Source organism: Alligator sinensis, unplaced genomic scaffold (genome assembly GCF_000455745.1).
Source record: "Alligator sinensis unplaced genomic scaffold, ASM45574v1 scaffold1030_1, whole genome shotgun sequence".
Lineage (NCBI taxonomy): Eukaryota > Metazoa > Chordata > Crocodylia > Alligatoridae > Alligator > Alligator sinensis.
This window is the reverse complement of record NW_005842592.1, coordinates 704,094-718,816: the sequence shown is the minus strand read 5'-3', so window position 1 is coordinate 718,816 and position 14,723 is coordinate 704,094. Positions and strand designations below refer to the sequence as shown.

General features: G+C 40.2%; 1 protein-coding gene across 1 annotated transcript in view; it reads right to left on the bottom strand.

The window, feature by feature from the left end:
• Positions 1-14,717, bottom strand: part of GMCL1 (germ cell-less, spermatogenesis associated 1) — a gene marked incomplete at its 5' end in the record, with an annotated part of 29,432 nt that extends 14,715 nt beyond the window's left edge. The window contains 9 exons of the mRNA XM_006032896.3: positions 3,598-3,738; positions 4,694-4,784; positions 5,226-5,310; positions 5,639-5,704; positions 6,511-6,623; positions 7,460-7,557; positions 8,347-8,443; positions 13,731-13,854; positions 14,701-14,717. Coding sequence (XP_006032958.1) covers positions 3,598-3,738; positions 4,694-4,784; positions 5,226-5,310; positions 5,639-5,704; positions 6,511-6,623; positions 7,460-7,557; positions 8,347-8,443; positions 13,731-13,854; positions 14,701-14,717 — 832 coding nt within the window. The remainder of the gene's footprint in view (positions 1-3,597; positions 3,739-4,693; positions 4,785-5,225; positions 5,311-5,638; positions 5,705-6,510; positions 6,624-7,459; positions 7,558-8,346; positions 8,444-13,730; positions 13,855-14,700) is intronic.
• Between the last annotated feature and the right edge of the window lie 6 nt (positions 14,718-14,723).

The following is a 14,723-nucleotide window of genomic DNA, read 5'->3' as shown; positions in this document are numbered from 1 at the left end:
ATTTTTTGGGCCGATACTGATAGTCAATTTTTAAGGAGGCATATCGGCCAATACCAATCCGATTTCCGATACAGCTGCATGCAGCTGGTAAGTCTGTTGTGGTGGAAAGGGATAGGGGAGGGAAGGGGCATGGGGCAAGCACTGCCCATCCGAGGCACAGGATGGAGCCACGGCTCGTTTGGAGGGGAGGGCGTATATCCCCAGGTCTGCGAAGGGCTAGGTGGGTAGGCTGCAGCTAGGGCTGTGCCAGGCTCTTTTTGGCCAACGCTGGGCTCGGGTCAGGGGCTATGGAGGGGGATGCAGCCACCCCAAATTTCGCCATAGTCCCATTCCCAGCACTGCTGAGCTCCCAGCACAGGCCTAGCTCAACACTCCACCTCCACCCATATACTCGGATGTGCTGGGTGTGCAGCAGTGGGGCTATGGTGAAATTTGTAGTGGCTGCAGCCCCCTGTCCAAGGCCAGCCCCTGCTGAGAAGAGCCCAGCACAGCCCCGGCTCCAGCCTGCAGCTGCATCTCGCCTGCCCTGCCCAGATCCAAGGGCACATGCTGTGGCTTCATCCCATACCCTACCCCACCTGGGCAGCGTGCCTGCCCCTGCCCCCTCCTTCACCACAGGAGGCAATGATCTGCTCTCCCCCCCCCATGCCCCTCCATCACAACGGACTTACCAGCTGCACACAGCTCTGCTCCCTCACTGCCTGAGTGCTGTGCTGAGGCGGCATGCACACACAAGCATTTATCAGCCAAATCGGGCCAATTTCCAATACAGCTAATTTTCTTTATATCGGTACCGATCCGATATTGGATCAATGTATTTGTGCACCTCTTAAAAAAAAATTACATAATTACAGATCTCTTGTGTTACAAGAGATAAGAAATATTAGTGTGAGTTGGTAATGTCCAAGACTGAATTCCACCATATCTTTTGCTGGCATGTTCTTCAAGTATTTATGACAGTTGTTCTTCTTAGACCAAAACTGGTAAACTCTCTTCTAGCAGCTCAGCTTTTAATTAAATCTACTGCAGTTCATTTGGCATTTACCCCTCAAAAAATCCTCAAGTTGTTATAAATTCAGGGATCAAAACCAGATAATAACTTAATTTTAATCCTTTTCACATCATACATCAATATGGACTTGGAAAATTAAAAGAGCGCATCCTAAGATTCACAAATAATAATAAAAAAAATTAAGATTAAGCCTAAGGTTAGCAAAAGTTAAATGTGCAGCAGCTCTATTATGCAAAAAGTAACTGAGGAACTATATTGGCTTGGACAAATCGGCAAGTAAGAAGTGACCAGATTAATGACAAATAAAAGTTTATCAGCAAAGGTCAAAAAATACCTACTCCAGATGACGGGCACAAAAACTGACTGGGACTGCTCGGATAGAATCAGCTCATAAATCAAGGCCCAATTTCACAGTAATCCTTCATTTACTGTTACCATCTACTGCCTCTAAGTCTGTCAAGATAACTGGAGTCTCTATATTCTTCTGCATTAGCTTTGGCAAAACAATGAAGGGAGTCATTAGTGGAAGCTTTAAATTCCAAGAACAAACCAAAGTTCATGAAAACTTACCCTGACATAAGAAGGTAGCACAACACTTAAGGAAAAGGGTCAAGGTGACAACTTTCCTGTTTATTAACAGGAATGGGGTTTGGGGAGGATAGTCTATCCCCAATACCTAAAATACAACTGTAAGCAGGGGCAGCCTTTTAAAAAAAACTGTTACAGCAGAAGTAAGTTTTCAGGAAGGATTTCCTGAGAATGAACAGAGAAGCAGCTGAGAACTGTTTGGTGTGAAAGCTGGGAATCAGAGGGAGAGACAGTTGTACAGGCCCTAAAAGCACTGAGCAACCAGATAGGATGAGTCGATACCAAAAAACGGATGAGATAAATAGCAAAATACATGTACAGGGCCACAAAAAGAAAGATGAACCTGGTGCAATCTAGACAATGAAGACAGTGTTCAAGAACAGGAGCAAGGGATTTGATAAAACTGACAGGCTACAAAGATCATCTCAGCAATTTCACTTTATATGCTGTGAGTGGGGCTGAGCATGGAAGCTGGAGGGAGAAAAACACCACAGGAAATGAGAACATGAATGAAAGAGATTTAGCTGTTGAGGGAGACGACAGGCCCTGAAGACACAGCAAAAAGAAAAACAGCAAGATTTGGGTATAGCAGAAAGAGATGGGCAAGAGAAAAGGGCAGGAAATAAGGATAACACATTAATGTGCCTTTCATCCTTCTTATAAGGAGAAGGCTGAACAACTTGATAGCCTGGGAGTCAAACCAGAGCAGTTTGGCTTTGGTCATGCTAATTAACTTGACTGGCAACATCCAGGAAAGGGTATCACAGAAAGGCAGAAATGCAGAACTGGACAGAGATAAGGAATGGATGTACAGGTGGATTAACCTATCATGACTCCAATGTTAAATGATGCTGTGCAAGTGATGAATGAGTATAATGTTAAGAAACAACACAGAAGTCAAGGAGGATGAAGAAGATAGCCCTTAGAGTAGGCCAGGACAAGGTTATCAGAAAAGTTAGCAAACAGAGTTTAACTTGAGCAAAGGCAAAAGAAACACATTCAAGCAGACCCAAGGTGGAGCTGAAGGAAAGGAAATCAAGGCAAGTATTATATAACTGGCAGAAACAGGCAAAAACCATTCCTTTTGAGCTGAAAGGAAGACATGAAATGGAAGTTATTAGGCAGGTGCTTCACAAACAGGAAGACTTAAGTGCCTGGGACAGATCACATTCCCCTGAAACAAGAAATCATTTACCTGTTTGCCTGGCAGTGGCTCAACCGAGTGTACTGTATTACAGCAAGAAGCTAAAGCCACCTGCTTACCTCAAGAATATGCCAAAAGGATGAGCACGAAGAAGGGTATTGTAATTAATTCTAAATCTGGGTTGAATTTAACAAGCATTAATTATGTATTTTCTTAATTTTTATACAGGTATATTAAAAAAAAAAAAAAAAGAACAGAAATGAAGTAACTAAGCAGCAGCCAGATAACTGTTGCCATGATAAGAATACCGGAAGGGCTTTGTTCTCACCAGACTGCTATCTGTTGGAAAACTAGCACATGCCTTTTGAGATGCTAGAAAAGGTCACAAGATTTTGTACAATTTTTTTTTTCCTTTTTAGAAAAGCTTTTATGACATTTTTCACTTTTCAGATGCTTTTCTACCACCAAAACCAGCTTAGTGGAAAGAAAAATAAATAAATAAATGAATCAGGGAAGGTTTCCTTTTTTTGAAAATAAATAAAATATTACATCATTACTATTATTCAAGTGCATAGATCCACAAGGCAGTTTATAACCCTGTTTACAGAACAAGTGAGCTAAATATATGGGAAAATGATGGTCAAGTGGACACTTTTAGTATTAGATGTATGCATACCTAATGTTAAGCTCTTTCTGAACCTTGCTGCAAAATAAATTTCGGCTAATTTCTTTAATAAAACTGAAGAACAAAACTGAACAAGGAGGACACATAAGCTTAACAGTTTCATTCATAATTACTCTACATTAGAATCAAAAGAAGATACAGAAAGGTGCCCGACAACATTTTTCTTACCTGAAGGTATCAGAGCATCTCTCTCAACAATCCTTGCTGATGCCAAATCACTGATGATGTACTGCAATCTCAAATGTTTGAACACAGGCAAAAATATGCTGCCTTGTTCAGATTCTAGAAATGCAAGGTCACCCCCAAAATCTGAAATTGTTATAATACAAGTCAACCATTAGGGCTTTGCTAGAAGCTGTTCATTTTTTATAGTCTCCTAAAACATATACCAAAACTGGCAAACCTAAGCTTGTGTGTACTGCTCAATTAATGCAATTACAGAAAGGCAATATTCCATTTTGCAAGCAGTTAATCTTCAAGTTAACAGATTTCTAGCTTTTTTGCAAAGGTTATGGGCATTCAAATTGTAGAAGCAAATCTATTAGATCAAACTTTTTATCTTCTTAAGCACAAAGCATCAGAACAAAAGCTGAACATTAGGGCTGTGCAAAGCTTTGGGTGCTGATTCAACTTGAAGAAGATGTGGCCTCTTCAGAGGCCCTACTGATTCAACCGATCAGCAGCCTCAGATTCTGGGGGCTCGTGGCAGAACCCGCCCTGCAGCGTAGAGCAGCAGGGATCGCCACACCTCCCTCCCTCTCCCCCGCAGGAGCCGGTGAGTCTAGGGCTTAAAAAAAAAAAAAAAAATAGCCAGGATCTGGAGCCGGACAGGGCTGGGAGAGTGGGCGGAGGACGGGGCCTGTCCGATTTGGAGATTCAGCCAATTCAGCAGCAGTTGACTCTCTGAATCAGATTCAGCCAAATTGATTTGGGACAGTGATTCAAATCGCCGAATTGAATCACTGTCTCCCGAAATCAGCCAAATCAGAAGCAAATACAAGCTGCTTCGCACATGCCTACTGAACATCAAAAAAACCAGCAAAGCAGGGATTGATTTGAATTGATTTTTGCTTCACCACACAGCATCAAAACAGTTTAACAAAAGATTAAATAAGAGTAGGAAAATTAAACATGCAGAGAAGAAAATGAATGAGTCTTTTGTGCATATGGGAAAGCAGAAAGAGAACTACATTTTACAGTAGGCATTCATGTTCTAGATCAACCACCTTGCACAAACTCTAAATCTGTACTTAAAGAGTCATACCTTTTCTACGCTTGGAAAACCAGGCATCAGCTTCAGCTAAGAGTTGCTTTAGTGAGCCATTCCAAGAAGGCACTAGCTGAAGGAACATCCACTAGATAAAATAAATAAATAAATAAAAACCTGCTGTAAGCCTATTTTGGATTTTTTTTATTTTTATTTTTTTTACAATTAAAAAAAAGTTGTACATACTGGAAAACATTATAAAAATGCATTAAGTTGCATTCAGTAAAAAGCTCCAATATTGAATTCTGCCTCCAAGTCTTTATAAATCTATTCTGCACTGGTAAAATGAATCTGTATGTGCTAAAAGAGTATTTTCTTAGTGCAGTTGTTTGTAAGAATCAGTTAAAGGTGGTGTCTAAATGGCAGCACCAGGGAACCAACACATAAATCACCCATAATTTGATTACGAGTTGGTACAACCCCACAAAGAACCAAAATGTTTTAAACAATTTTGGCTAAATCTGTTCCTATTAAAACTTCACAGGTTAAAATGGTCTTATGCCAAGAACAATTTGCCCCTCTGCAGTACCTTCTTCAGAGCGGTATATACATCCATCTCCACCTGCATTACAAACAGGTTAGAAGAGCTGATCAGCTGTTTCATGAGGTTTATGCTGGAAGAGACAAAACTGCACAAATTTATATGTACAAAGCTGAAAAGATAACCATGCAATGATTTTCATGTCATCAGCCAATAAGAATAGAAGGAGAGATTTAAAGAAGTTAATGCTAATTGAGAAAACCTTATCTACACAACCAACTTTGAGGATTGTGATTTCATACCATAAGAAAAAAAAAAAAAAAGCTAACTGTCTGACTCTCAAGGCCATGGCCAGAAATTTCTAATATTTCTGTATTTGTATTGTGCTATTGTAGCACTGAATGTTTATTCCAGAACATACTTGATCAAGCTATTATTCAAATTACCTAAAATCTGAATACCTGAGTTCCTTGAAGAGTTCAACACTCTGGTGAGTCATCAGGTTATTCAAAAGCCATTCAAGGCACCTAGATTAAAAGCAAATTAGGTCAGAATCCAAGATTCCTAGATGTTACAGTTTCTTGTTAAAATGATCAAGTCCTAAAATCAACCGATTTTAAAGCATCTAACTGATTTAGTTCCATATCACTGCCTGGATTAAAGGTTTTAATCTAAACCAGCTGGATAATAATTAGCATGGCTTTGATATGAATGAGCATAAACTTCAGAGGTTTTTAAAAAAAAATAATTTAACACTTTTCAAAAAAGCAAGTTTATGTGAAATAGCTCCTGAATGTTTCAATCTGTTAGTGCTGTGCAGGACTTCTTTAAGGGCACAGGCGAGGCAGCAAGCACAGGGAAGGCTGGACAGTCTGAATTCAGAAACCAAAACAGGGTAAGAGCAGCGCACCACAATCCTGAGTATTGCAATAGTCTGAGCATGAGGATGGAGGGAACCAGGTACTGCCTGGAGCACATTGCTCTTCAAATCCTTCCAGGCCCATAGCTGGTGCACAAATGAAGCATGTAGGAGCATAGTAATCCAAACAAGTTTTAACACAGAACAGCCAATGCCTATGCCATACTGAGAACGTCACATGTCAGTTCTCTTTACCATTTTGCATAAACTCCTGACATTGCATCTGAGTCTCACCTTCCTTATTCATGCACAATCTCAAATGAGTGGCAACGGGAAAACTCAAAACACAAAACTGTCTCTATCTGACCAATAATCTAAATTTAAAAAATAACTCAGGGAATTAACTCAGACCTGAGTTGCAATGAAAAAAATGCTATTTTAAAATAAAGTAGCTACATAAGAGTTTGTTCTTACTTTTTCTTTACAGAGTCTAATCCATATGTTCCTGCAGAATTGTAGTAGCCACACACAGTTTTTGCATTAATTGTTTCCTTCATTGTCTCACCGCATTGCTGGATTAAGCCATCCTGTGAAAGAACACAAATATTCCAAGTTCTTTCCCACATGATAAATGCAAAGACTTTCAAAACTTATTATATGCAAAAGCCAAATAAGAATTAAGCCAGGACTAGTCTGGACTCATGAGTGCAGCAATACACAGAAGGTTCAATTTATCCAAAGTGTGAAATCCAGCACCGTGCTTTAGAAGTATGCTTCCAGGGCACACTGAAGCATAGATGAGAGATATGCAAGTCAGTTCGGATACCAGAAGCAGTCTAAAAAGCAACAGCAGAGGGCTACTACAGACACAGTCGATATTTTAGCTCAGGGAGCCTGTAAATATATTAGGATTTCAACAAGCTATGCTGGAACTTAGCTTGATCTGACAGAAATTTAAGGGAAGTAGGGTAGCAAAAATAAATCCAAACTTGCATCTAGAAATCCTGACCTCAGAATTCTTTAAAATTATTTTAGGGCTCCCCATCATTTGTAAAAAGGTATTATCATTAATAAAACAAACACAACCAAGTCTTTTAGAATAAAGGAAATGATAAAGTCGCAAAGATTAACACCGTAAAGGTGCTACAACACGTACTTTTCTTTGTTTACATCCTCCAATTAATCTCAATATGCCATTTTATGATACAATCAGAACTTAAGTTTGAAACTAAGAAAACTACCTAATATTTCTATAAACACTAAGCCTGCTCTTATGGATGGTTCTGAAAAAGTCTAGAAGAAGCAGTATGCATACCTGAATACTTCTGTTTAGGGGCATGCTCTGCCATTATAGTTTGAGTTTCTATATGTTCCTAAACAAAGCACATAAAATGTAATGCAATTCCTACTCATTTACACTTACCAGCTGCAGCATGCAGGCTGCTGCTAGAAGGGCAACAACTCGACTGGGTTTTATTAAAACATCATCTCTATACAATGAGCCAAAAGCTACCTGTAGAGCTGAAAAAGTAAAACTGTCAAATCTGGAGGGAAAAACAGAACCTCATATTTAATACCTTAGAGTACACAGTATGTTGAAATGCTACCTATCCCTTTCAATTCATGTGTTTGCTACAAATTTAGTCCTGTAAACTTGGGTTCAAAAGCTAGAGTTAAAGGAAACGAATGACCCTGAAAAACAACTAAGTGCCAACTAAAAAAACTGCATGTACCCCATGCCCACAAATGAGCCAGTCTCTTCCAACTGGACTGGTAGAACTATTTTTAACATGAGCATTGCTCTTGCAGCACTGTATTTAACTACAGACCTGGCACTCAGGAGACAGAAATGATATATTTTGGATTCCCAAGATTTTGAGAACTTTGACTGGTTCCTTTTCTTATGATTTTGCTTCTTATTTAAAAGTTACCCGTTAAGGGCAACGAAACAGAGCTAAAGAGGGTATGCCTATGCCCTCCAAATTTATATCCCTGCATGCAACTGCTCTGAAGAGCTACATATGGCTCCAGAGATAGGAGGCAGCCTATTTTTTTTATTTGACTTCTTGAGTCAGATTCTAGGTCTACAGCTCAACTCTTATTATCTGAGGATAAAGCATGTAGAAAACATGAGTTAATGTATTTATTTTTGCTGCTGGTTTGCCAAATCTTCTTTTCACTCCCCCAACAATACATTCTACCTATCAGCAATAACAGACATGTTGGAAATGTCACTATATTTGCTCACTTTGCATTAATTTGCTGTTAGCAAACTTACAATTTTCAAAAGAAAAAAAGTCCCTTGCTTACCTTCTATATCAATATTTTGGTCAGGGATCTCCAGTTCTATGGTTTTCATGCTAGACTCCCGCCAAGAGCCACTGAACATACTGGAAAAGTAGCCTGACTGTAGAAGAGTAAACAATTTCATTCAAATAATGAATTCGGAAAAGCAACAAAACTGTTACTATTAATGATTTTACTTATGGAATTAAGTGCATTATGGGGTCAGTAATTTACTAACTGTGAAGATATTAAAATATCATTTCTTGTCAAGAAGGACTAACAGTATTTCTTCTATTTCTGTGGAAAGTTTTATAAACTTTGACCTTATGCTGAAATATGGTTACCCAAATACATATTTTAATAATTATTTTCCCCAAACAATTCAGTTTTAAATAGGCAGAAAACCTACAATAAACATTTTCCATTACAAACCATGATTTCTATAGCATGTAATGACACCCAAAGGTTAGGTCTTTAATAATATTTGTTTACAAGAGATCCTGCAGGCACTGGTTTTCTTAAACCAATTTAGGGAGAAAAAGCATGCAAGACATACAGATTGTGGTCTCATACGAAGGACACATATGTCTCTAAATACGTGTAGGTCAGTTCATACATACGCGCACACACCCACCATTTATACAAGTATACCTTTTTAAATAAAGTGTAAGGCATATAAAACTAGAATTTGATAGGTTTCCATCCAAATGAAGTGAAAAATAGTGCTCTACTAGGATTCATGATTTTCCATTCTCAGTAGAAGGTGTGCCAGTGAGATGCTATCATTCAATGAAGTTTACCTGAGAGATTAAAAAAATAAAGTCTATTTGTACAGTAGCATACCTCCTGCATTCTTAACTCAATATTTCCACAGGTGGCAGCAAATTATACCCAAGGTTATCAAAAACCAGAAGTTCACTCAACTTACTCCTATTCTTCCATCACACCTCCTAGGATCTGGTTAGGTTGATCCATCACAGGAAGGTTAGTACACAGATGAGCTACAGCTGGCTCATGCCTACTGTTCACGCAGCATTTTATGTATCAATAAGCAGCAAACAACTTTATCTACATCAGTCAGATCTGCCATTCATATGTACAATAGCATCTCAGTGCCATCTAGTGGGGAAAGGACAGAAACTCAGAACTAGCTAGGAAAGCTAAATGAGATGAGCAATCGCTAGGACATAAGCACTCCATTCAGTATGGCAAGGAAGGAGCAGTAACTTCAGCAAGAATAAGTTATGGATATCATTTAAGATAAGGAAAAACAAATATCAATCCACCTGGTGTCCAGTTTAAAACAGTCTTCCATCAGTTTATAACCATGAGACTGTCTTCCGATGGGTTGCCCTGGTGAACAGATGTTCTCCCAATTCCTGATGCACACCCCTTATGTACTTATAGGCTGCCACCAAGTCCCTCCTGAGCCTTCTCTTCTCCAGGCTGAAGAGTCCCATGCCTCTCAGCCTCTCCTCATAAGGCTTGCTCTCTTAACCTCTAACAGTCCAGAGGAGAGCGATGTGCATGAATAGAAGTCAAGAGACTTCTGAGGAGAGGCTGAGAGGCATGGGACCCTTCAGCCTGGAGAAGAGAAGGCTCAGGAGGGACTTGGTGGCAGCCTATAAGTACATAAGGGGTGAGCATCAGGAACTGGAAGACACCTTTTCACCAGGGCACCCCAAGGGAAGATGAGGTCTAATGGTCACAAACTGCTGGAAGGCGGTTTAGACTGGACATTAGGAAAAACTTATTTACCATCCCAGTCTCCAGAGTCTGGAATAGACTCCCCCCAGAAGTGGTGCAAGCACCTACCCTGGACACCTTTAAAAAAATGTTTGGATGCTTATCTTGCTGAGGTCATCTGGCCCCTTGCTGACTCCCTGCCCAATGATCTCACAAGGTCCCTTCCAACCCTAATGTCTAAGAAATCTAGGATTAAGGTCAAATGCAAAGAGAGAGTGATATAGTACGTAAACTACTCTGGAGATTTATCTTGAACAAAATAATTTCTCCTTTCAAGAAATTAAGAGAAAGTTAGTGTGGTACATATTTTTATTATTTCAAGCACAGTATCTTGGAATTGAAGCTGATAATTTCAATGCATGATTAATAATTAATCATTGTGCATGATTAATAATGAATTACCTTCACATACATGGAACACAGTAAACTTTTAAGTAAGAATTCTGCAAACTTATTATAGGATGGTGATAACGCTCTGAGGGAAAAATGAAGCGTCACAAGTGGACTGCAGAGCCAAGGTCTAACTCCCTGTCTGAGCTTGAACTACAGAACTCTTCTTCCTTCTTGGAACACAACCAGTGCCACCTCAGAAAAAAACAAGTCATCTTTTCTTTCCGCTAATTTTATAAAGGGTCTGGAAAAAAAAGATTAGATTAATTTTGGAACAGAAAGTTGGAGTTGTTGTGGATTTATTCTTTCTGCTAGCTGCTGGCCATGAATTACAGACATCCTCCTTCTTCAAAACAGTTTATGCCATAGCAAACAGCTCTGACACTTACGTTGCTTCCAATTTATTTGAAAATGCTATTCCAAAAAGTAATTGTTAGAGATCTGAACAGTTCTCTCTCTTAGGCAATGCAAGGAAGATCATGCCTTATAATTAGAGAAGGATGTAAAAATATGCATAGCAAATTAAAGTCTGCTTTTATTAGAAATGAAATCTAGCAAGAACATGAAGAACCATCACTGCATAGCTTTTCTCCTAATATGGATTAGCATACTTATGCTGGGTGAACATGTTCTATTTTTCAGTTCCCATCAAAAAACACTTTAAGTCACTAGGATCTAGAAGCCTGGCAGAATTCTACTTGGTTACTTCCCAAGTTTCTTAAGACAATTTCCTTAGCATAAATATTCTCTGGGCTACAAAGAGAGACTGATGTTTTAACTCGGTGGTTAAAGTATTTGTGTGGCACGTGGGAGAATGCTCCGAGTCACACAGAGCAGGGATAATATGAATTCCAGATTTCACATATAACTATGGGCTACTGTCTCTTTCAAAATAACCAAGAACGGTCTTACATTTGTCCCAAGGTGAAATAGGAAAAATACTTCCAAAACCTAGGAAATAAGCGTGAAACCATGTGCACATGGTTTTGTAGGGAGTCTGTCCAATTCTCCAACTGCACAAAATAGGAGTCCACTTTTCCCAAATAATGCTTTATTTTTGACAGAGCTGTGATCTAAAAACTCTTTAACAGCATGGCATAACGCAAGACAATCAGCCAAACCTGCCTGCCCCTCCTTTTGTGTGCATTTTGAAACTATATGATGATTAAAGTGGTGTTTCCTGTGATCATGACACGTGACACCACAGCCTAACTCTACCGAAATTTCTCTCTTAGATGTTATAAACAACGAGAGAATAAAATTGGAAGTTGGAATGTTCTGACCTCACTCATTTGAAAGAACTTTCTTGACAGCCGTTTTCACTGCACCCCCAAAAAAATCATTTTCTTAACGTTTATAGGGTTTCATCAACAGCAAAGCAATTTTTTTTCTATGCTGGAAATTGCAACTGTAAAACCAAGAAATCAGCAAGGGAAATTTCAGGGAAAGCACCTGAAATTATTTCTCTCTCTCTAAAAAACAAGTAGATTTCAAGGTAACTTTCATTTTGAGGGTACTATGACTGAACTACAAGTACAATTTTCAGTGTTGAGTAAAAGTAAAATAAAATAAAGTTTCTCCCATTGTGCTGTAACAACTGCCCCAAGCCTTTGCATGAATATTGCCTCTACATTAAAATGCCTGTTGAAATGCACCTTATTTTCCTCATTCTTCCATGCACCCGTTTTATGCTATATGCATCAGTTTCTGACATGAAAGTAAAATTTTAAAAAGTAGGGGGAAAAAGGAAAAATATTTAATTTTTAACTAGGTGTTATTACTTAAAACTTGCAACTTTGGTCGTTTTTAATATTGAACTCTCTCAACTTCAAATCTGGAAAATCCAGAACATATACAAAGTTCACACAAATAGCTTTTTACCACACAAAGGGCATTTATTCTGATTTAAGAAAAGCACATCTAGTACCCTCTAAGGTATTTTGCAGGGACAGGACTTGCTATACCAAACTGTCAGTTGAAACATGGTCACACCATCATAAAGTTGAAGTTTTTGATGTACTAAGTTTAGGAAACTGCATTCAATATAATCACAGCAAGTGAGCAGTCAGCTTTGCAGGGGGGAGATACTTGGTGCCTGCTGGTTCTAAATCGAAGCAGTAGTGAGCCGGCATTTGGCCTAGACTTCATGTGAGACCGAAGGAATGGACACCTTCAGACTCTGGATTTAGGTCCTTCAACTTAATGGAGTCCACATTTCAGAACTAAGTCAAACCCCATCTATACCTGCAGCTTAACACAAGACATCCAATACCACGAGAGGAAGCTTGCTCAATGCATCCACCTCCCTAAGTATCTGTCACTGCACCTAAGTCACTGACGCACATGACACGCACTTAAATTTACTGGCCTCCATATTTACTTGTAAGCTCTTTAAGCATGACTTAAAACCTGCAGATTCAAAGTAGAAGCAGTGATGAGACACAAATCCTCTACTTTACACCAAAAAACTAAGACAAAAACAGATTTTTAATGTGAATGCAGTTCCTTCCTTTTTTTTTAAATCAGTCATCTTGGCTAAGAATGGTACAGAAAGGAACGATGTGGAGAGATGAGTTTCCAAAGCACAGCAGTGCTTACAAACCTTGCCCTTTATAAGGCAGCTCTCATACATGCAGCTGTCATGTCCAGCTGTGAAAACTTACTAACTTCCTGCAAGTTCATTCAATTTCAACATGTTTGCCAAACCTCCATTAGAAAAGTTACAGAAAGTTTTGATAAAGATGAGCAAGCAACTTGTTTTACAGCTCTCCTACTATTACTGCTGATACCTGGATAGAGCGCTGGGCCAGTTATTAGCAGTTTTAGGGGCCTCAGGCTAGTGAAGATGGGAGACAAAGGAAGTTACCGTGTCATTCATTTTTCAAGTGCTCTCTGTCACCCAATAAAACCATGATCATGGGAAGCTGTCACCCATTAGTGTAGCAAGCACGTTCTGAACACATCCAAAGGACAGGACAGTGAAATGTCTTCTCAAAAGAGCAAGACTCTATGTTCAAAAACATAACATGTGGCCTGAAGGAAATAATTACAAAAGGCAAGCATGGAAAGCCTGTTTTCATAGGTGAAGCAAGACCTCCGTTCTGTATCAACTACATTTTTTGATACTTCACTGATTATAATGATTATATGCACTGACACTGCCTGGAAGGAAGACTTCTGACCAGGTCTGTATTAGAAATCTCCAGAACGTGGTTGCATTTACCACGACGTGAAATCCTACGGTGAGGCCAAGAGAAGAAAAGATGACTTACCTGACACAAGTATATCTTGTGCAAGTTCCACTCCTCTCCCAGAGCACAGATCTTAATATCGCTATTTTCACCGTTCAAGAACAGAGTCTGATAAATATACTTGGATGTGCTTTTGAGTTTTTTCCTGCATCAAAAATACAAAACAAAGGGACGAGCCCACCGTGAAGTTTTACCATGGGGGCAAATATTACATTTTTGTCCAGCAGGCATTATTTCCATCACCAGCCTAGCAGCTTGCTACCAAAACATGCCTGCCCTGTCCAGTTTACCCCAGACAGAGTACTCCAGTGAAGCATGTAGGCCCCCACAAAAGGCTGCACAAACTGACTCATGTCAATAATGGTCACTACTCAGAAAAGCCTGCAGCTAAGCTTCTGGCATCTCATTTGAGCTATTACAAACTCTGTGCCTTGAAGGGGCTCTTGGAAATGGTGGAGACCTGGTCAGTTCAGGGGCTGGCTGCTGGATGCAGGGAAACTGACTGCGCCCAGACGGCAGGGCTGACCAGGCCTGGAAAGAGGACAGCAGAGCTGAGGCCACGACAGCAGCTTAAGCACCTCACTGATATGGACAGACATCGTTGTCCGTTATTGATCTTGGTCACCTCGCTGCTACCGACCGACATCGCTGACAGACATATTGATCCGATCTCAGATCTACCCCAAGAACCGTGTCTGCCCGTGTCCATAGACCAACACAGCTACAACCTGCTGCTTGTACTGGATACGGGGACGACGGTGCTGGCTGGCAGCGAGCGCCCAGCTCTGGGGTACCCGGCACACAGACCCCGCGGGGACTGGAGCAGAGACCCCGCAGGCTGGCAGGGCACCCCCTCGGGCTCACATGACCTCCCTGTTTACTTCCTCCCTGCCCTCGGCTCGGCTTCCTACAGCCCCATGGTAACCGGGCAGCTCCCAGGAGAGGCAGCAGTGACGAGCCCGGGCCCCCCGTCCTGCCCCGCAGCCCGCACCTCCGCGGGGTGTCGAGCAGCCC